The sequence below is a fragment of the Panthera leo genome, chromosome F2 (assembly GCF_018350215.1).
Source record: "Panthera leo isolate Ple1 chromosome F2, P.leo_Ple1_pat1.1, whole genome shotgun sequence".
NCBI lineage: Eukaryota > Metazoa > Chordata > Mammalia > Carnivora > Felidae > Panthera > Panthera leo.
This window is the reverse complement of record NC_056695.1, coordinates 66,877,353-66,892,298: the sequence shown is the minus strand read 5'-3', so window position 1 is coordinate 66,892,298 and position 14,946 is coordinate 66,877,353. Positions and strand designations below refer to the sequence as shown.

General features: G+C 44.5%; 1 protein-coding gene across 1 annotated transcript in view; it reads right to left on the bottom strand.

Annotated features, from left to right (window-relative positions):
* Positions 1–14,946, bottom strand: part of FER1L6 (fer-1 like family member 6) — a 137,043-nt gene that overhangs the window by 19,237 nt on the left and 102,860 nt on the right. Inside the window, exons 32-37 of the mRNA XM_042924123.1 lie at positions 13,851–13,978; positions 9,614–9,784; positions 7,028–7,188; positions 5,090–5,232; positions 2,458–2,546; positions 1,873–1,971 (exon numbers count right to left, since the gene is read on the bottom strand). Coding sequence (XP_042780057.1) covers positions 1,873–1,971; positions 2,458–2,546; positions 5,090–5,232; positions 7,028–7,188; positions 9,614–9,784; positions 13,851–13,978 — 791 coding nt within the window. The remainder of the gene's footprint in view (positions 1–1,872; positions 1,972–2,457; positions 2,547–5,089; positions 5,233–7,027; positions 7,189–9,613; positions 9,785–13,850; positions 13,979–14,946) is intronic.

Here is a 14,946-nt window from a genome sequence, read left to right as displayed (position 1 = left end):
CCTCTGCACCCATTGCCCTGGGGCCTCTCTAATTGGTCTGGTTTAGACCCCTGGTGTCAGCCCTATGATTGGCCCCCTCCTCTCTGGTTCTGGGCCTCAAAAACCCAGAGGTCTGGATCAACGTGGCACGGAGGGTAGAAGCCTGTCTGCACCTACCTGAATTCTAATCCTGGCTGTGCCATTACTACCCGGAAAGCCATGGATAAGTTACCCAACCCTTCTGTGCCTCTATTTCATTTGGAAAGTAGCAGCAATGACAGCACCTAGTTCGTAGGGTTGCTCTGAAGAATTATATGAGGTAATAGCTGTAAAGTGCTTTGTGTCCTCCAAATTATATGTAATGTTATTTCCTCTTAGTGTCATCTGCTCTCCCTCCTCAGTTAAGAGTAAGCTGCGATTAATACATTTTCCCCTAGTGCTTTATCCATGGTGAATTACTGGGCAAATAGGTGCTTTTAATTCAAACTAATTGATAATTCCAAACCATTTGCTTTCTGAAAGCAGACATCCCTTCCCCACAAGTCAGGGAAAGATAAAGAACTTCCACATCCCAGAGGAGTGGTACCACTCAGAGTATGGATGCAATTATTTAGGTAAAGATTGTGCTCCCTCAGCCAATCTATATGTGGTATCCATTATGAGCCAAGGAGTGTGCTAGCTGTTAGAGGAGTGATGGGAGCACACAGAGATGGCCTTTGCCTTCATAGAGCTGTAGCCATAGAGGGAAGGGGACAGAGGGATGGAGGGGGTGGCAGAAGTCACCACTGAGAGATGTGCATATAACAAGGGAAAGAAGCTCAGCATCACTAAAGAGCAGAAAACAAGATGGGGCTGTAGAGATAGGAGGGGCTAGTCATACAGGATACTTTAGGACATATTAGGGATCTAAATCTTTATCCAGAGAAAATAGAATGTCATTAAAGAGCCTAAAGTATAGGGTTGACTTGATCAGATTATGCTTTGAAAAGATAACCCATGGTTCAACATAGAGAACATATTATCAGAGTCAAGAGTGAATACGGAGAGACCAAGCCACATGGTATTGGTACTTCGGTGGCCCCAGCAAGAAATGATGGAGGGAAATGGTTGTGGTGTGGTGAAGACGGGGAGAATGGACAGTGCTGGTGACTATTTGTAAAGCAAAATGGACAAGATTCAATGGCATACTAGAAATGGAGTCAACAAAGAAAAACGTTTCTTGTTTGGAGAAGGCAAAGAGATACCAAAACGAGGTGAGATGAGTTCACTACTTCTGAGATGGGTTTTATCTAAGGGGACATGTTTGAATCACTTTACCATCTCATTTCCCTCCATGATTAAGGGCTTAAAGGAAGCCTACCAAGGTGTTTGTGTCATAGCCAATATGAGAGAGAGTGAGAGAGAGAGAGGGAGGGAGGGAGGGAGGGAGGGAGGGAGGGAGGGAGAGGGGGAAAATGTGGTTTCCTGAGTTCTAGGTTGGCATCTTTCCTTTTGGTAGAACTAGCGAAGAGTAAGGTGTGACTTTTAGCTTCTGTATTAGTCTTACAATGTCCTTAACACTGAATCTCTCATCATTTGTGCCACATCTCTCTACTTGTTTCAGGTGTAAAGGTATTTTGAATGTCACTCAAAAAGCTTAGGTATCCAACATTTAACTGAAAAGAGATGTTTATATAAGATTTCCTCACAAAATATTTTTATAAGATAATAATTCTTAGCAAAGTGACCAAAGAATATTTGACAAAGGAAGTGACCTTATCTAAGAAGGTGAGTAAGATGAACTCCTTCTATGGGAGGTGGGAGGAGTATCTTCCAGGAGGCATAGGTTCAGTTAGGGGTTAAAGGAGGAAGGAGGGGAAGAAAAGGGGGCATGGAGTTTGTTGATGACCTTACCCTTTAACATAAATATCACTTGACTTTTGTCCTGTGAAGATATTCTCATCCTCTAAAATGACATCTTCAGTGTTCCAGATGGTTACCCTCAATTCATACCTGGGATAAGGGAAGGCAGCATTAGGCTGAAGACCTTGAAAGCTGAACCAGCTGGTGTCTATGGGATTCTGGAATTCCTGTGAGTCTATAGGCTTCCTCAACATTACCAAGTTCAAAAATATCAACACTTAAGGTCTTGGTTCCATCAAAACCAAGTGTCCCAGCTTGAATCACCAAGGACATGAAGTTCTCTGAGCAGAAATTCCTTCCATTAGCTGATGTTTTTCAGAATGTTGCAGAATATTGAAGCTCCGTAGCCCCTACGTAAAACAGGGGCCACCATTTTAATCATCACCACTGTTACCATTACTATCACTTGCCCCTGCTGTAAATGGCCAGATGGGAATGAGATGTGATTATCAGGTGCCAACTGATCAATGTAACCGATGTTACAATGCAAGAATCAATGTAATTGATCAAATGTCATGGTCTTTTAGTCTGCCACCATGGTCTCTTCCCCTGAATGTAGGGCTGCAGATGACTTACCCTTTCGGTTGCCTTGGCGAGATGTCAACTGGAGGTCCAGGTTGAGGCATATCTTTGGGAAACATGTCCACCCACATCTGCAGGCGGCCCTTTTTAAGAAAAGATCTCCTTTAACTCTGGTGGGGATACTGCATGGGCAACTGACTTCATGGTTTTAACATATCCCTTTACTAGAAATGGATATTAGCTATATATCATATCATATCTTATCATGCCATATGGATATTATTCATATTATACACGTTTAGAATATTTGTTGACAAAGACAGGACTTACATTTCTATTAAGAATTAGAGCATATGTTAAGAAGAAGGTAAAGGATAAGCTAACCCTTATTGAGCACCTACAATGTGGTAGACACAGTGCTGTGTATTTGATAAACATTACATCAATTCTCCCAATATCCTCAGTGGGTAGATGTTATTATTCCTACTTGGCAGATGAGAACACATCTTGCCCATACTTACACAGACAATAGGTAGCAGAGTCTGGATTCAACCTTTGTCTGTTGACTCCAGAGACTCTGCTTTTTCTATAAACTCCTAAGGACTAAAAAGATAATACTATCTGTCAGAAGGATCATGCTTCATTGTTTCCAATGTGCCTTAACATCATTATCTCCATTACTGCTTACCCTGCCACATGCCCGTGTGACACATTAAAACAAAACAACTAAGACTCAGGGAAGTCAAATGATATGAATCCTGTGGCTAACTGGTGGCAGAATAAGGCCTCCCATCCCTTGCTTTGGACTCCATGCGTCAGAATTTACCCTGTTGCAAGGGATCCGAGAGCCCATGTGGGAAGAAGGTGCAGTGGATTCAATGGTCAGCTCTGTTGTATACATTCTAAGTACTCCATCAGCTCAGGCAAGAAGGTGAGTGACCAATAAGGACTGGGATGGTCAGGGGAGATTTTATAAGAAAAAAGGAAGGGAAAGAAAGAAGGGAAGTTAGGAAGGAAGGAAGGAAGGAAGGAAGGAAGGAAGGAAGGAAGGGAAGGAAGGAAGGAAGGAAGGAAAGGAAGGAAGGAAGGAAGGAAGGAAGGAAGGAAAGAAAGAAAGAGAATAAAGGAAAGAAAGAAGGAAGGAAGGAAGGAAGAAGGAGGGAGAGAGGGAGGGAAGGAAGGAAAGAAGGAAGGAAGGAAGGAAAGGAAGGAAGGAAGGAAGGAAGGAAGGAAGGAAGGAAGGAAGAAGGAGGGAGAGAGGGAGGGAAGGAAGGAAAGAAGGAAGGAAGGAAGGGAAGGAAGAAAGGAAGGCAGGCTTCCAACAGAGCAGGGAGGATTTGTAGGATTTAGGTGAAGGAGAGGCTTTGGCTAGAAAAGACAAGAGCTTTCCTGGGGAAGGGACAATGTCAGCAAAGAGCATTTGGGAAGAGAAGGACCAATTAACGAAGGATTACAATCCTAAAGAGATATCAACATTCACTTGTAACCAAAAAGCCACATAGTAAAATGAAAGATACCAGTAACCAAAAGATTTTAAATATCTGGTAGTAAATTTCAGGAAACAATCATAGGCTTCCACATGTGATAAGAGCTTATCTTTTCAAGGCACTCTCCCACACGTGCTGTCACTAGTGCTACACCCCAACACCACTGAAATAGCAGTGTGGGTGTTCTTGCTCCATTAGAGTCAAGCCTGTATGTTTTGACCAAGTGACACGGTGAGTGAGTCCAGGGCTGGGACAGGACTATAACTCAAACTGCCTGGGTAAAACCCCAGCTCTACTACTTAGCTGCCGATTAACCTTGAGCAAGTTACTTAAACTCTCTGAACCTCAATGTCTTCATCTTAAAAGTAAGGATCATAATAAGTACATCATGAGGCTGCTTAAGGAGTAAGAGTAAGGTGGTCCACATGCCCCTACTTGTCTAGGAAAATCCTGGTGGTGTCCCTGGTGGCCTCTTTCACTCTGAAAATGGTCATCATTTGGATAAACAATTCTATGGTCATCCTAATTAGGTGAGATTTTATGTAAAGGGCTTAGTACATAAGTACATATTAATTATGTACCTATGATTAATATGTACATATTAAGAAGGCTCTTAATAAAGTTGATCTTCTCTTCCCTTCTCACTCATAACCCAGATCTCTGGTTATTTTTTCCACACACTTCCTCTTGCCAGTTCTTCAAAACAAGTCACCAGCTATTCCTTCTCTGGGAAAACTAGTGAACTGTGAAGTTACCGATAGATTCTGGACAAGGTCTTGGGTGTATCAGACGGGTTTTGGCTTCTCAAATATCAGCATTCTTTCCAGAGTTTGATAATCAAATCCATTAAAAAAGCAAAAAGCACTAAAATCCAACTCTGGCTTTAGGGCAGAACTTCTCACCCTCAACATTATTGACATTTTGGGCTGAATAATTCTTTGTTGCAGAAGGCCGTCCGTGCACCATGGGATGTCTAGTCGCATCTCTGACCTCTACCCACTAGATGCCAATAGTACCCCCACCCACATGAGACAACCAAAAATATTTCCAGACATTGCTAAATGTTTAGGGCAGGGAGGCAAAATTGTCCCTGGTTGAGAACCATTATTCTAGGGCACATAAGATTAACTTTTAGGGATGAAGCCCTATCCCTTGGGGATGAACACTCCAGTTGGGGCCAGAACTGCCTTGGCCACTACCTGCTCCATTCCTGGCTTATCCTTGTGGTACAGCGGCCGAGTTTCTATGTGCTCAGGAACCAGCCTACACCCAACCTCTGGTATATCCTCCCAAGAATGTAAAACGCTGAGGGCCAGGTGCTCGTAAGACTCCACCGTCTCATCTGCATGGAAGAAAAAGAAATAAAGACAGTTGTCAGCCATAAGTGCTTGCAATGGAACAGTGATGGGCTGTCGGGTGCACTTTTAAACTCTTCCTTAAAGGTTAAATAAATATACTGAGGCACAGGGAGAGAGCAAACGAGCAAAAGAGAACAAGGACAAAAAGAGAATGGAAAGAGGTAGGGGTGGAGTGAAGGGAAGGGAAGGGAAAGAGACAGGAGGTTTAGAGAATGGGAAGTGAGATGGGTTGAGAAGAAGACCAGAGAGCAGTCAAGGTCTCAGAGTCCGGGGCTCCATTTGCCCCTTGAATCAGATTTCTCTAGAGTCTATGAACTACAAGCTTGGCTTCAAGACACTGGAAAGGGTATATTTCCTGGAGATTTAAGATTGTTTGCTAATGCCATAGTGTGAGAGGGCCTGGTGAATCAGGGTGACCCTGTACAAGGCGGTGAAATCACACAATATGTGTGCATGGAGGTCTTGTCTTTCCTCATTGTTGCTCCTTTCTAGCAACACACCTGCTCATAGGAAAGGTTCTCTGCTCTGTCGTCTTATCAAAGAAGGCAATACGTAATAAAAACTACTGGTAGAAAAGGTACTTGCAAAAATAACACAAAAATTGTTGGAAAAAAATCAAATTGTTTTGGTAAAGTTCAGAATGGCCTAACTTGACATCTGGAAGTTGAGCTTGGTTTTAGAAAAAGGCCACACACACAGGCAGATCTCATAACAGCAATAATTACAATCAGTAAAAGTTGATGGGAATGAACACATAATCAATGAACTAAATCTTTTGTCATAAAGTTTAATCAGCCGAGTACAGATTTGATGAACATCCTTTCAGATTTCTGGCAGGCAAAAACATGGTTTCATCGTGAAATGTAGAATATGGACCAAGGAACGAAATTGGCTTTAATAGAGTATATTGTGAAAAAATATTTTTCTCAACAAAAATTCATTAATATGTTATTAACACACTATTCAAATGTCAAGTACTCTGCCTGCAAAAACTTTCCAGAAGTTTCTGAAGTCAAAATAACAAGGTGAAAAGAAATGTTGGCATCAAAGTGGTGGGATCAACATAACAGTGTGAAAAGATCCGGAAATACGTCCTTAATTGGGTTCTCTGCATCGGACGCTCTGAACCTAGGTTTTGCAGGTATGTAGACTGGCACCTATGGATTTGCATCAAATGGACTGGAACGGCATTACAAGAATTGTTCTGCGTCGTTAAAGTAAACGTGGCTTTTCTTTTCTCGTCCAAAATTTAAGAAAGCCTCCCTGGGATCTTCCTGGTATGTCCCACTATGTTATACGGAAAATCTGCTTCTTGGTAGCGAAATAAGAGAGTTGCTGGTATAATATGTGTGAGGGTAATTTGGATCGTGTCCAATGATTTACCTTATATAATATTTATTTTGAGGTTACTGCCTAACCTTCCAACGCAACACTCCTATTTAGGTGATACGTGCTATAAAAATATCAGAAGTGTGCAAAAATATGTATGAGGAAGTTCATGGTAGCATTGCCCCCCCCCCCCAAAAAAATGGACACAATGTAAATAAAGGACACAGCCTTAAAAGGGAATATTATAAATAATAGTTCAAGGAACGAAGGAGAATTGTCATAACACCAGCATGCAGCATGCTTATTTCTGAATTTGAGGGTTAGGAGTGATTTTCTACCACGAGCATGAATTACTTTACAATAGATGACTGCAGTCCCCAGCCAGAAATACCACCGGAGCAGGCTTTTTAAAAGAAAAGCAACATCAGCAGGCTACACCGTGGGAGTTACCAGTGTCCTCCTCCGTGAAGACTGTTTTTCCAGAAAAGACCTGGTTTCCTATCTGTATTTTCCCAGGGCGAAAGTAGGGTCCATCCAGTTTATTGTCTTTGCAGAGCTTCGTGAGGATCTCGGTGGGTTTGGAGGTGTCTCTCCAGGCATTGTATCCTTCTCTGAAAAGAGGAAGAAGGATGGATAGGGTGAGGCCTGCCTTCCCCTGGGAGGATACCCTCAAGGTATCCAGTAAAAGGACCACCGAAGTAGGATCCGTGGTTTCCTTCCGATTTCTTGCTGCTCCATACACTTGGGGCTAATGTGTTTTGTTTTGTTTTCTCTCTTTGGTGGTCAATACCTCAGCATCCGCATGCTTGTATGAAAGGCAGGACTTCTGAGTAGCTTGACATAAAAGTCCACTAAGGTAGTTCTTGGTTTTGTTTTTGGTTTTGTTTTTGTTTTAGCAATGTACCTTAAAAAAATTGAGGGGAAATTCACATAACATAAAATTGACCAACTCAGTGGCATCAGTACATTCATAATGTTGTGCAACCACTGTCCAGTTTCAAAAACTTTTCATCACCCCAAAAGAACACCTGTACCCACTAAGTGGTTGCTCCTTAATCCCTGCCTCTCCTCAGCCATTGGCAGCCAGCCATCTGCTCTCTGTCCCTATGGGTTTCTTGGCATGCAGTTCTGCTTTCGTCCTGTCCCTTGCAGAAGTGCCATTTGACTACTTCTTCTAAGAGGAAAGCCTAGCTCATCCCTTCAATTTCTTTGCTCCTTTCTCCCCCTCTTCCCCCACCAAAATCCTAGTGGAGGCTCATGTCACAGGTAGCGAGTCGATGTGCTGTTTCTCTAATCAGGGATTTTCCTGGTGGTTAGTTTCTCAATCTTCCCAACCCCTTCTTCCCTTAAACACCAGCTGTTTGGTTAAAAAATATTAACTCGCAATGAAATGCTCCCTATGAGCCATGACCAAGACGAGCTTGACTTCTCTGCTCACTGGGACACAGGATCCATCAGAATGAAACTTAAGTATTTAAATAAATCAAAACATAACTATAAAGCAGTTTTCCTACATTGTGCCAGAGGTATAAGGATCCTGAAAACTTCATCCAAGCCATGCCCAGAGCCATACATACACAGGCCTCCCCAGAAACAGGTGCTCTTGTTTGTTTTTGTTTGGGGGTGCTCTTGGGGGGGCTCTCATCTATTTGTGGTAAGTTTATTTCTTCTGAGAAAGAGAGCACAGGCATGAGTGGGGAAGGGGCAGAGAGAGAGAGAGAAAGAATCCTAAGCAGGCTCCATGCTGCCAGCACAGAGCCCCATGTGGAGCTCCAACCCACAAATCATGAGCTCATGACCTGAGCCGAAATCAAGAGTCAGATGCTCAACTGACTGAGCCACCCAGGCGCCCCTATTTTTAAAAATGTACCGAACGAAGGTTGTAACTCCCTTGACTAAACTACCCTGCTCTCTGTTAGTTCTGCCATCAGGAAATTCTTCTGAACAGAAGACACCACACTGGCCTGTGGCTTCCTCCCCTGACTTCAGAGCGAGAAGAGCCAACCATTCTCTGAACGGCACCTTCTCAGGTACTTTGGATGTGTAAACACCCCAGGGCGGGGGCGGGGGTGTGTGTGTTATACATTCACCAGAGTCCCGAAAACTGACCTGGATTTCTAGGCTATCGAAATAATGATTTCAAAAAATACTTAGTGACACTAAATTAGTGTCACTAATGCTCACAAGAGTAGGTGACAACAAGCAGCTTACAAAATGACATGGATAGATAGTATGAGGCCAACTTTGGGGGAAAATGGCATAGGAAAAATCCTGAAAGGAAATACTGCAGACTTTTTTTTATATAAGTTATGTCTGGGTGGAATAGTTTGAGCATAACTTTGTACTTTTCTGTATTTCCTCGATTTTCTGCAATGAGTACATGTTATTTTACATTCAAGAAAACTATTTCTAAAATTACGCCACGGAAATCTAATGAATGTTTTTATATTTTCCTGGCTGACATTCGTAAGATTTTTATTTTTTCTGGAGATAACAGATAAAACACACTTAAAGAAATACAGAGCTGATAGCCTATACTTTGAAATGAAGCAGAATTCAAAATCATCGTAAAGAGTGAGAGCTGGGTCCACTCCTCCCTCTTTGTAAGGCAGGGATAGCACCTCACGGGCTTGAGAGAACTGAATGAGGTGTAGTGTCTGCCATCTCCTAAGCACTCAGGAGAGTTCATTATAATTAACTGGGATTTGGGTATTTGTATTCTGCTAATAATTCTCCTAACATCAGTCTTCACCAGGAAAGTCTGCCCACTGGGCCCGGCCAATTGAGTGAACGTGTATAATTTAGCTCTTGACTCTTGAAGACCCTGCCCTGGGTTCTAAATCAGCACTGCCTCCCCAGCCCCAACCCTGGAGTTCAGTGAACGATTTCCCCAACCAGCCCTGCTGACATGGAACCCCTCTGGCACATTCCAGCTGGCCTTCCCAGAGCAGGCCAGTATGAGGCACGGCTGCTGAACGCCAGCAGTGCCCCCCCCCCCACGCCCCCACCTCCCAGCTCCCCGCAGGAAGAACCTACATCTCGTACTGGCTCTGCAAGCCACAGATGGCTCGATGTCTGCTGTAGAAGCGGTTCTCCAGGTCGATCCGGGTCTCGCCAATGAGGTCATCTGTCCCGATCATGTCATGGTCGTAGATGAGGATGGAGAGCAGGGACTCCTTTGGGAACATGGCCTGGATCTCAAATGACCTGTGGTCCAAGTAAAGGCATTAGGAGTCAACAACATCTGGCAACACAGGGAGCGTCTGCCAGCTCTGCTTTTAGCTAGCCTGTGGTTCATAAGAACTCGCTCAACACTCAGCAACTCAACGAATACTTAGCAGGTATTTATTTGGTTTAGCGTTTCATTGAGATTCGATCAATTTCCAATTCTGTGGTCAGTTTCCAGTAGCCCATAGTCTCCCCTTCCATGGGCTGCACCCTGCAATCATCCAGGGTGACGGCAAGATGGGTGTGAGAAATCTGGAGTGTTTGCTCTTGAACAGAACTGGCTTCCAATGTTTTTTTTTCTTTTTTTTTTTTTAAAGTAGGCTCCATGCCCAGCGGGGAGCCCATCGTGGGGCTTGAACTCACAAACCTGAGATCAAGACCGGAATGGAGATCAAGAGTTAGAAGTTCAAACGACTGAGCCACCCAGGTGTCCCCTAACTTCTAACTCTGGATTTGAATCTGCAACTTCTCAGGTTTAAAACTTTGGGAAAGTTATTTCATCCCTCTCAGCCTCCTTACGTGTAAGTGGGGATCAATATGTCTTCTTTGCAATATAGCATGGTCGTTACATGTGATATTGTTCACACAAACCACACATTTAGCGTCCAGGTATTCAACTGGTCCCCAATCATTGCCATTCCCTTTCCCCTTCATTGTTCCTTTGTCAGGGAACGTCAGCTGAGTTTGTTTTAAATGAAAACCCCTCTGAAGATGGAAAATCCCAAAAACAGAATTGCAGGACTACAAAGCCATCTCTGGAAAATTCTGAGCCCCTCGACAACAGAGACCTACCTGCCTCCTTCAGCTGCACTGCTGAAGCCCTTGCTTTTCCTGCAGAGAGCACACAATTGAATGTTCCTCTGAACTGGAAGGGATCTCAGGGATCAGCATATCCAACCTCTTCACTTAACAGATAAGGAAATTGACACCCAGAGAACATAAGTGACTTGCCTGCACCTGACCATTAATCAGGTCAAACTAGGATCAGTGCCAGCTCCCTGACCCCTAGCTCTAAGCTCATTCCCTGATGCCACACCAATGCAAGGTGCTGAAAGGAAAAACAGTGCTGTGGGGTTTCCTGGGACAATGTGTTATCCATGCTGCTGAGCATTAGAGGAGATAATTAAGAAATACGTTTTGAGTGGATTTGGCGAAGTGTCTTCTCGAAAGCACAGTCAAGGACGCACCAGTGTTCTCCAGCTGTTTCTAACTCTGGCTGCCCTGGGACAGGTAGGGTGGGCTGGTCTGTGAGCGAGGGGCCAAGAGGAGAAGGGGAGGAAGGGAGAACGGAAGGCCCCGTTACTTCCTTCCACGTCCGCAGGCCTGTCTGGGCTGCTGCCTTGCGGTCAGACCCACTTAGCCCTGGCTTTCACCCTCCACTGTGGCAGCCACTGCAATCCTAGCACAGCCCTGAGCCAATTAACCCTCTCCCGAGAGAAAGAAGCAAAAACACCACAGCTCCACTGACTGTAACAGACTCGGCAGGTCTAGAGATAGGGCTGTGTGGGGAAGAAACCCACATGTCTTCCACTGGAAGGCACAGCATTGCCTGGGGCTCCAAGATGTCGATTCCCAACTATACTTGATATTCTGGACGTGTCTCACAGGGAAGTCTCCAGCCACTATCTCTGGGGCTGGCTGTCACACAGCTGCTACCAGCAAGGAAGACTTGTTAAGTGCTTAACTACCCTGGCAACCATGACAGAAGACCCAGTTGCTTTGGTCCGTCTTCCCAAGTGGAGTGTTCATAGATTAACCTCTCCTGACTTTTCACTGGAGTGTCATTAAAAGAGCTACCCAAAATAGCTCACCATGGTTGGACTTCCAGTCACTGGGGGAAAAGCTAGGCTTATATCAACTTGTGTGTCAATGAGATACTACCTCTAAATATAACGGCGGTTGAGAAATGAGGAGGCCTTGGGACACCTGGCTGGCTCAGTCAGAGGAGCATGCGACTCTTGATCTCAGGGTTGTGAGTTTGAGACCCACGTTGGGTATAGAAATGACTTAAAAAAAAAAGAGAGAGGGAAAGCATCATGAAATGGGTAAAAATGGAGCCTTATTGAAACATTTCAGTACCTCTAAGCTTCAGAGGAAAGATGTCCCATTCATCCATTCTTTTATGTATTCATTTGTTCATTTGACGTTTATTATGCACTCACTGTGTGCCAGGCACTGTGAGTTAAGAAAATGAGGAAATGCCAAAGTCTGTGGACATGCACCACCTCAGGATGATGCAGAGTGGCAGGGCCCATTAAATCCGACTGGAAACTGAAGGTTCGTCCATCCATCTGTTCATTCATTCATGCATTCTTTCTACAAATACTTGCTGAGCATTTATCTGCTCTGTTGTAGGTCCTAGGGATGCAGCATTGAAAAGACTAGACCAAGTCCCTGCTCACATGGAGCTTACCCTCTTGTGGGGAAATGAGCGACAGCCAAAAAACACAGAAGCATATCAAGGTATGTCAGAGACTATGAAGGAAAGGAAAGCAGGCAAGGTGCCGGGGGCATCATGGGGTGGAGCCTGTGACATCCTCATTCAGTGAGGTCGCAAAGAGGGATTCCCCAGACCCCAGGTCAGGCACAGGGGCCCTCTACTTTGCCTGCTGGAACACGCAGGACTGAGCCAGCAAATTCTGTCCCTGAGTAACAATGAGAAACGCATCCAACAAAACATCTATGCATGGAGGGCTTCCAGAAGAGGTACCACCGTGCCAGAGGCTGGAGGGAATATTCCATCATCCTCTTCTTTTGTTTACCACAGCCATAAACGGGGGTCATGAAACCAGTCTAATTCATGGCACTGAAGCAGCTAATAAAAAGTGACTACAAAGGACCTGGGAAATGAAGTGCTAGTTACAGAAAAGGAAGGCAATAATAAAGGTCATCTCTGCATCAGGGAAGCAAGGGCAAGTTTCCCTGGCACCACTGTTTTACTCATTCTCATTAATGGGAACAGGCAAGATCATTTATTGCTTCATTTCCTCCAGAGCAATAAAGTGTTAAAAGGTTGGTTCTGATCAAATGTCAGAGCGCCCACTGTGATCACCAAAGTGTAAATGAACCTAAATGAGGCTGATGGAGAGTTCATCTCACGCTCCTTGTTATGCAAGAAAAAGAGAAATTGAATAAAGTTAGGACGAATCCATTGCTAAAATGATTATCACGGGGGAGAGGAAGGAAGCAAATGTGTTCTGAGTATCAACTATGTGCTAGTGGGGACAACGTGCTGTATGTTTAATCATTTAAAGGTCACTGGGAGTCAAGTGTCATTATTAGTGTTTGATCGAAAATCTGGGATCAGAGAGGTTAAGTCTCCTGCATAAAGTTACACAGCCTATACGTGGCAGAACGTAACCCACATCTACCTGACTCCATAGGTAGCAGGTCCACAAACCCAAGGAGGGAACACAAACATGTGCCACCTCCTGTTAGAAGACAAACAGGGGCAGTAGGGTTGCTGTGAACCGGAGAACACCTCATCCACCTGAACGTGCACAAATGCAACGCCTGTTGTAACACTTCGCAGGAAAGCAAAACACAAGCAGAGGACACAGTCCAATTGGTTTACTTCAGGGGTCACCTCAAACGAGCTGCAAAATTATAGGATGGAAAATCCCTTTGATAGGAGACAAAAGACCAAAGGTGTGGCCCCTTCTCCCCTACTCATGAGCTGTGTGAACTTGAATAAGTTTCTAAACCTTTCTGGGCTGCACTTGCCTTTTGTAAAAAGGAAATCTCTCTGTCCAAAGGAAGGAGGCTGAATCTGATGACCATTCAAGGTGCCTCTTAAATTTGAGATCTAGGAAAACCATTCTTGGAAAACTATGGGCATAACCAAATTCCTAAAGGGACCAAGGAAAGAATCTGGCCCTTCTCCACTAAGGTTAGGTTTGATTGGCTCTTACCAAAGGCAGAGGTCAGCTCTTAACCTCTTGCCACATTCACTCAGACACACAACACACACACCAGTCCCCCCACAGAAACACAGCAGGAGCAAATGCACACAGGACGACACATCACGACCCAGATAGCCACTGACCTTCCAAATACTGGGTTCAGTTGTTTGGGGATGTATTTGTCCCGGTCTTTGATTTCTGTTTGGCCAAGCTTGATCACAATGTAGGGATCTGCTTTGCCGTCTGGATCAGCGGGGCTGAGATTAAATGCCTGAAGAGGAGAAAGAGAACCCTTGTGGCCCAGTGGTTCTCAACATTGCCTGCACACTCAGATCACCTGGGAGTTTTAAAAAATATGGATGCCCGCGTTCCATCCGCAGATTCTAATTTAATCGGCCTTGAGCTTTGGGACTTTTAGAAGCTCTCTAGATGATTCTAGTGTGCAGCCAAGGTTAAGAGCCACCGCTTTAGCCTCTCCATTCTGCCGCTGAAAGAAAACTTACCAGCTTTTCTCAAGTCGAACTTTCCCTAGAGTCATCTGCCCAGTGGAAAGTAGCACTTGACAGAGTAACGAGCACCAAGCTGGACAGGAGCCAGAAGGCATGACTTTGAGTTCTGATCCCATGTCTTATGTGATCTTGGGCATCTATCCGTAAAATCATGGGGAAGGGGGCACCTAAAGGCTCACCCCACAACTGATGGGCTCTGAATCCATGACTCCATCAGGCCTGCATTTAGCACTGGCCAGGTGAGTAATGGTCTGTTGCTCAGAGTGAGGTCTGCTTCCAGACAAGCTGGGCCTTAACTCACCACAGGGAAATGCTTTGTAAGGGAAGACCCGGCGAGGGGGCTGGAGAGGAGTGATAAAATGGAGAAATTCTGCAGAGATGAGAGCTGAGTGAGAAACGATCCTATTTTTAGGACTCTGGCCTACAGATGGAATGTATAAGCACACAAAGCTCTATTTTCCAGGATGTTCATTTGGGCACTGTTTAAGAGCCACATTTGTAAACAACCCGTGTGTCAATTACTTAGGGAGAAACTCAATCCAAAACACCCCTTTCCTCATTTGCTCTCGTCACATCACCGAATTTTAATTCTTTACGTAGCAGTTATCTCCGACATTCATCTCATTTATCCGTTCCTCTGTTGATTTTTTTATGCTGTCTTCATCCCCACACCACCCCTGGCTGGTATGTAATCTCCATCAGGGCAAGAGCACGGTCTATCGCATTCATT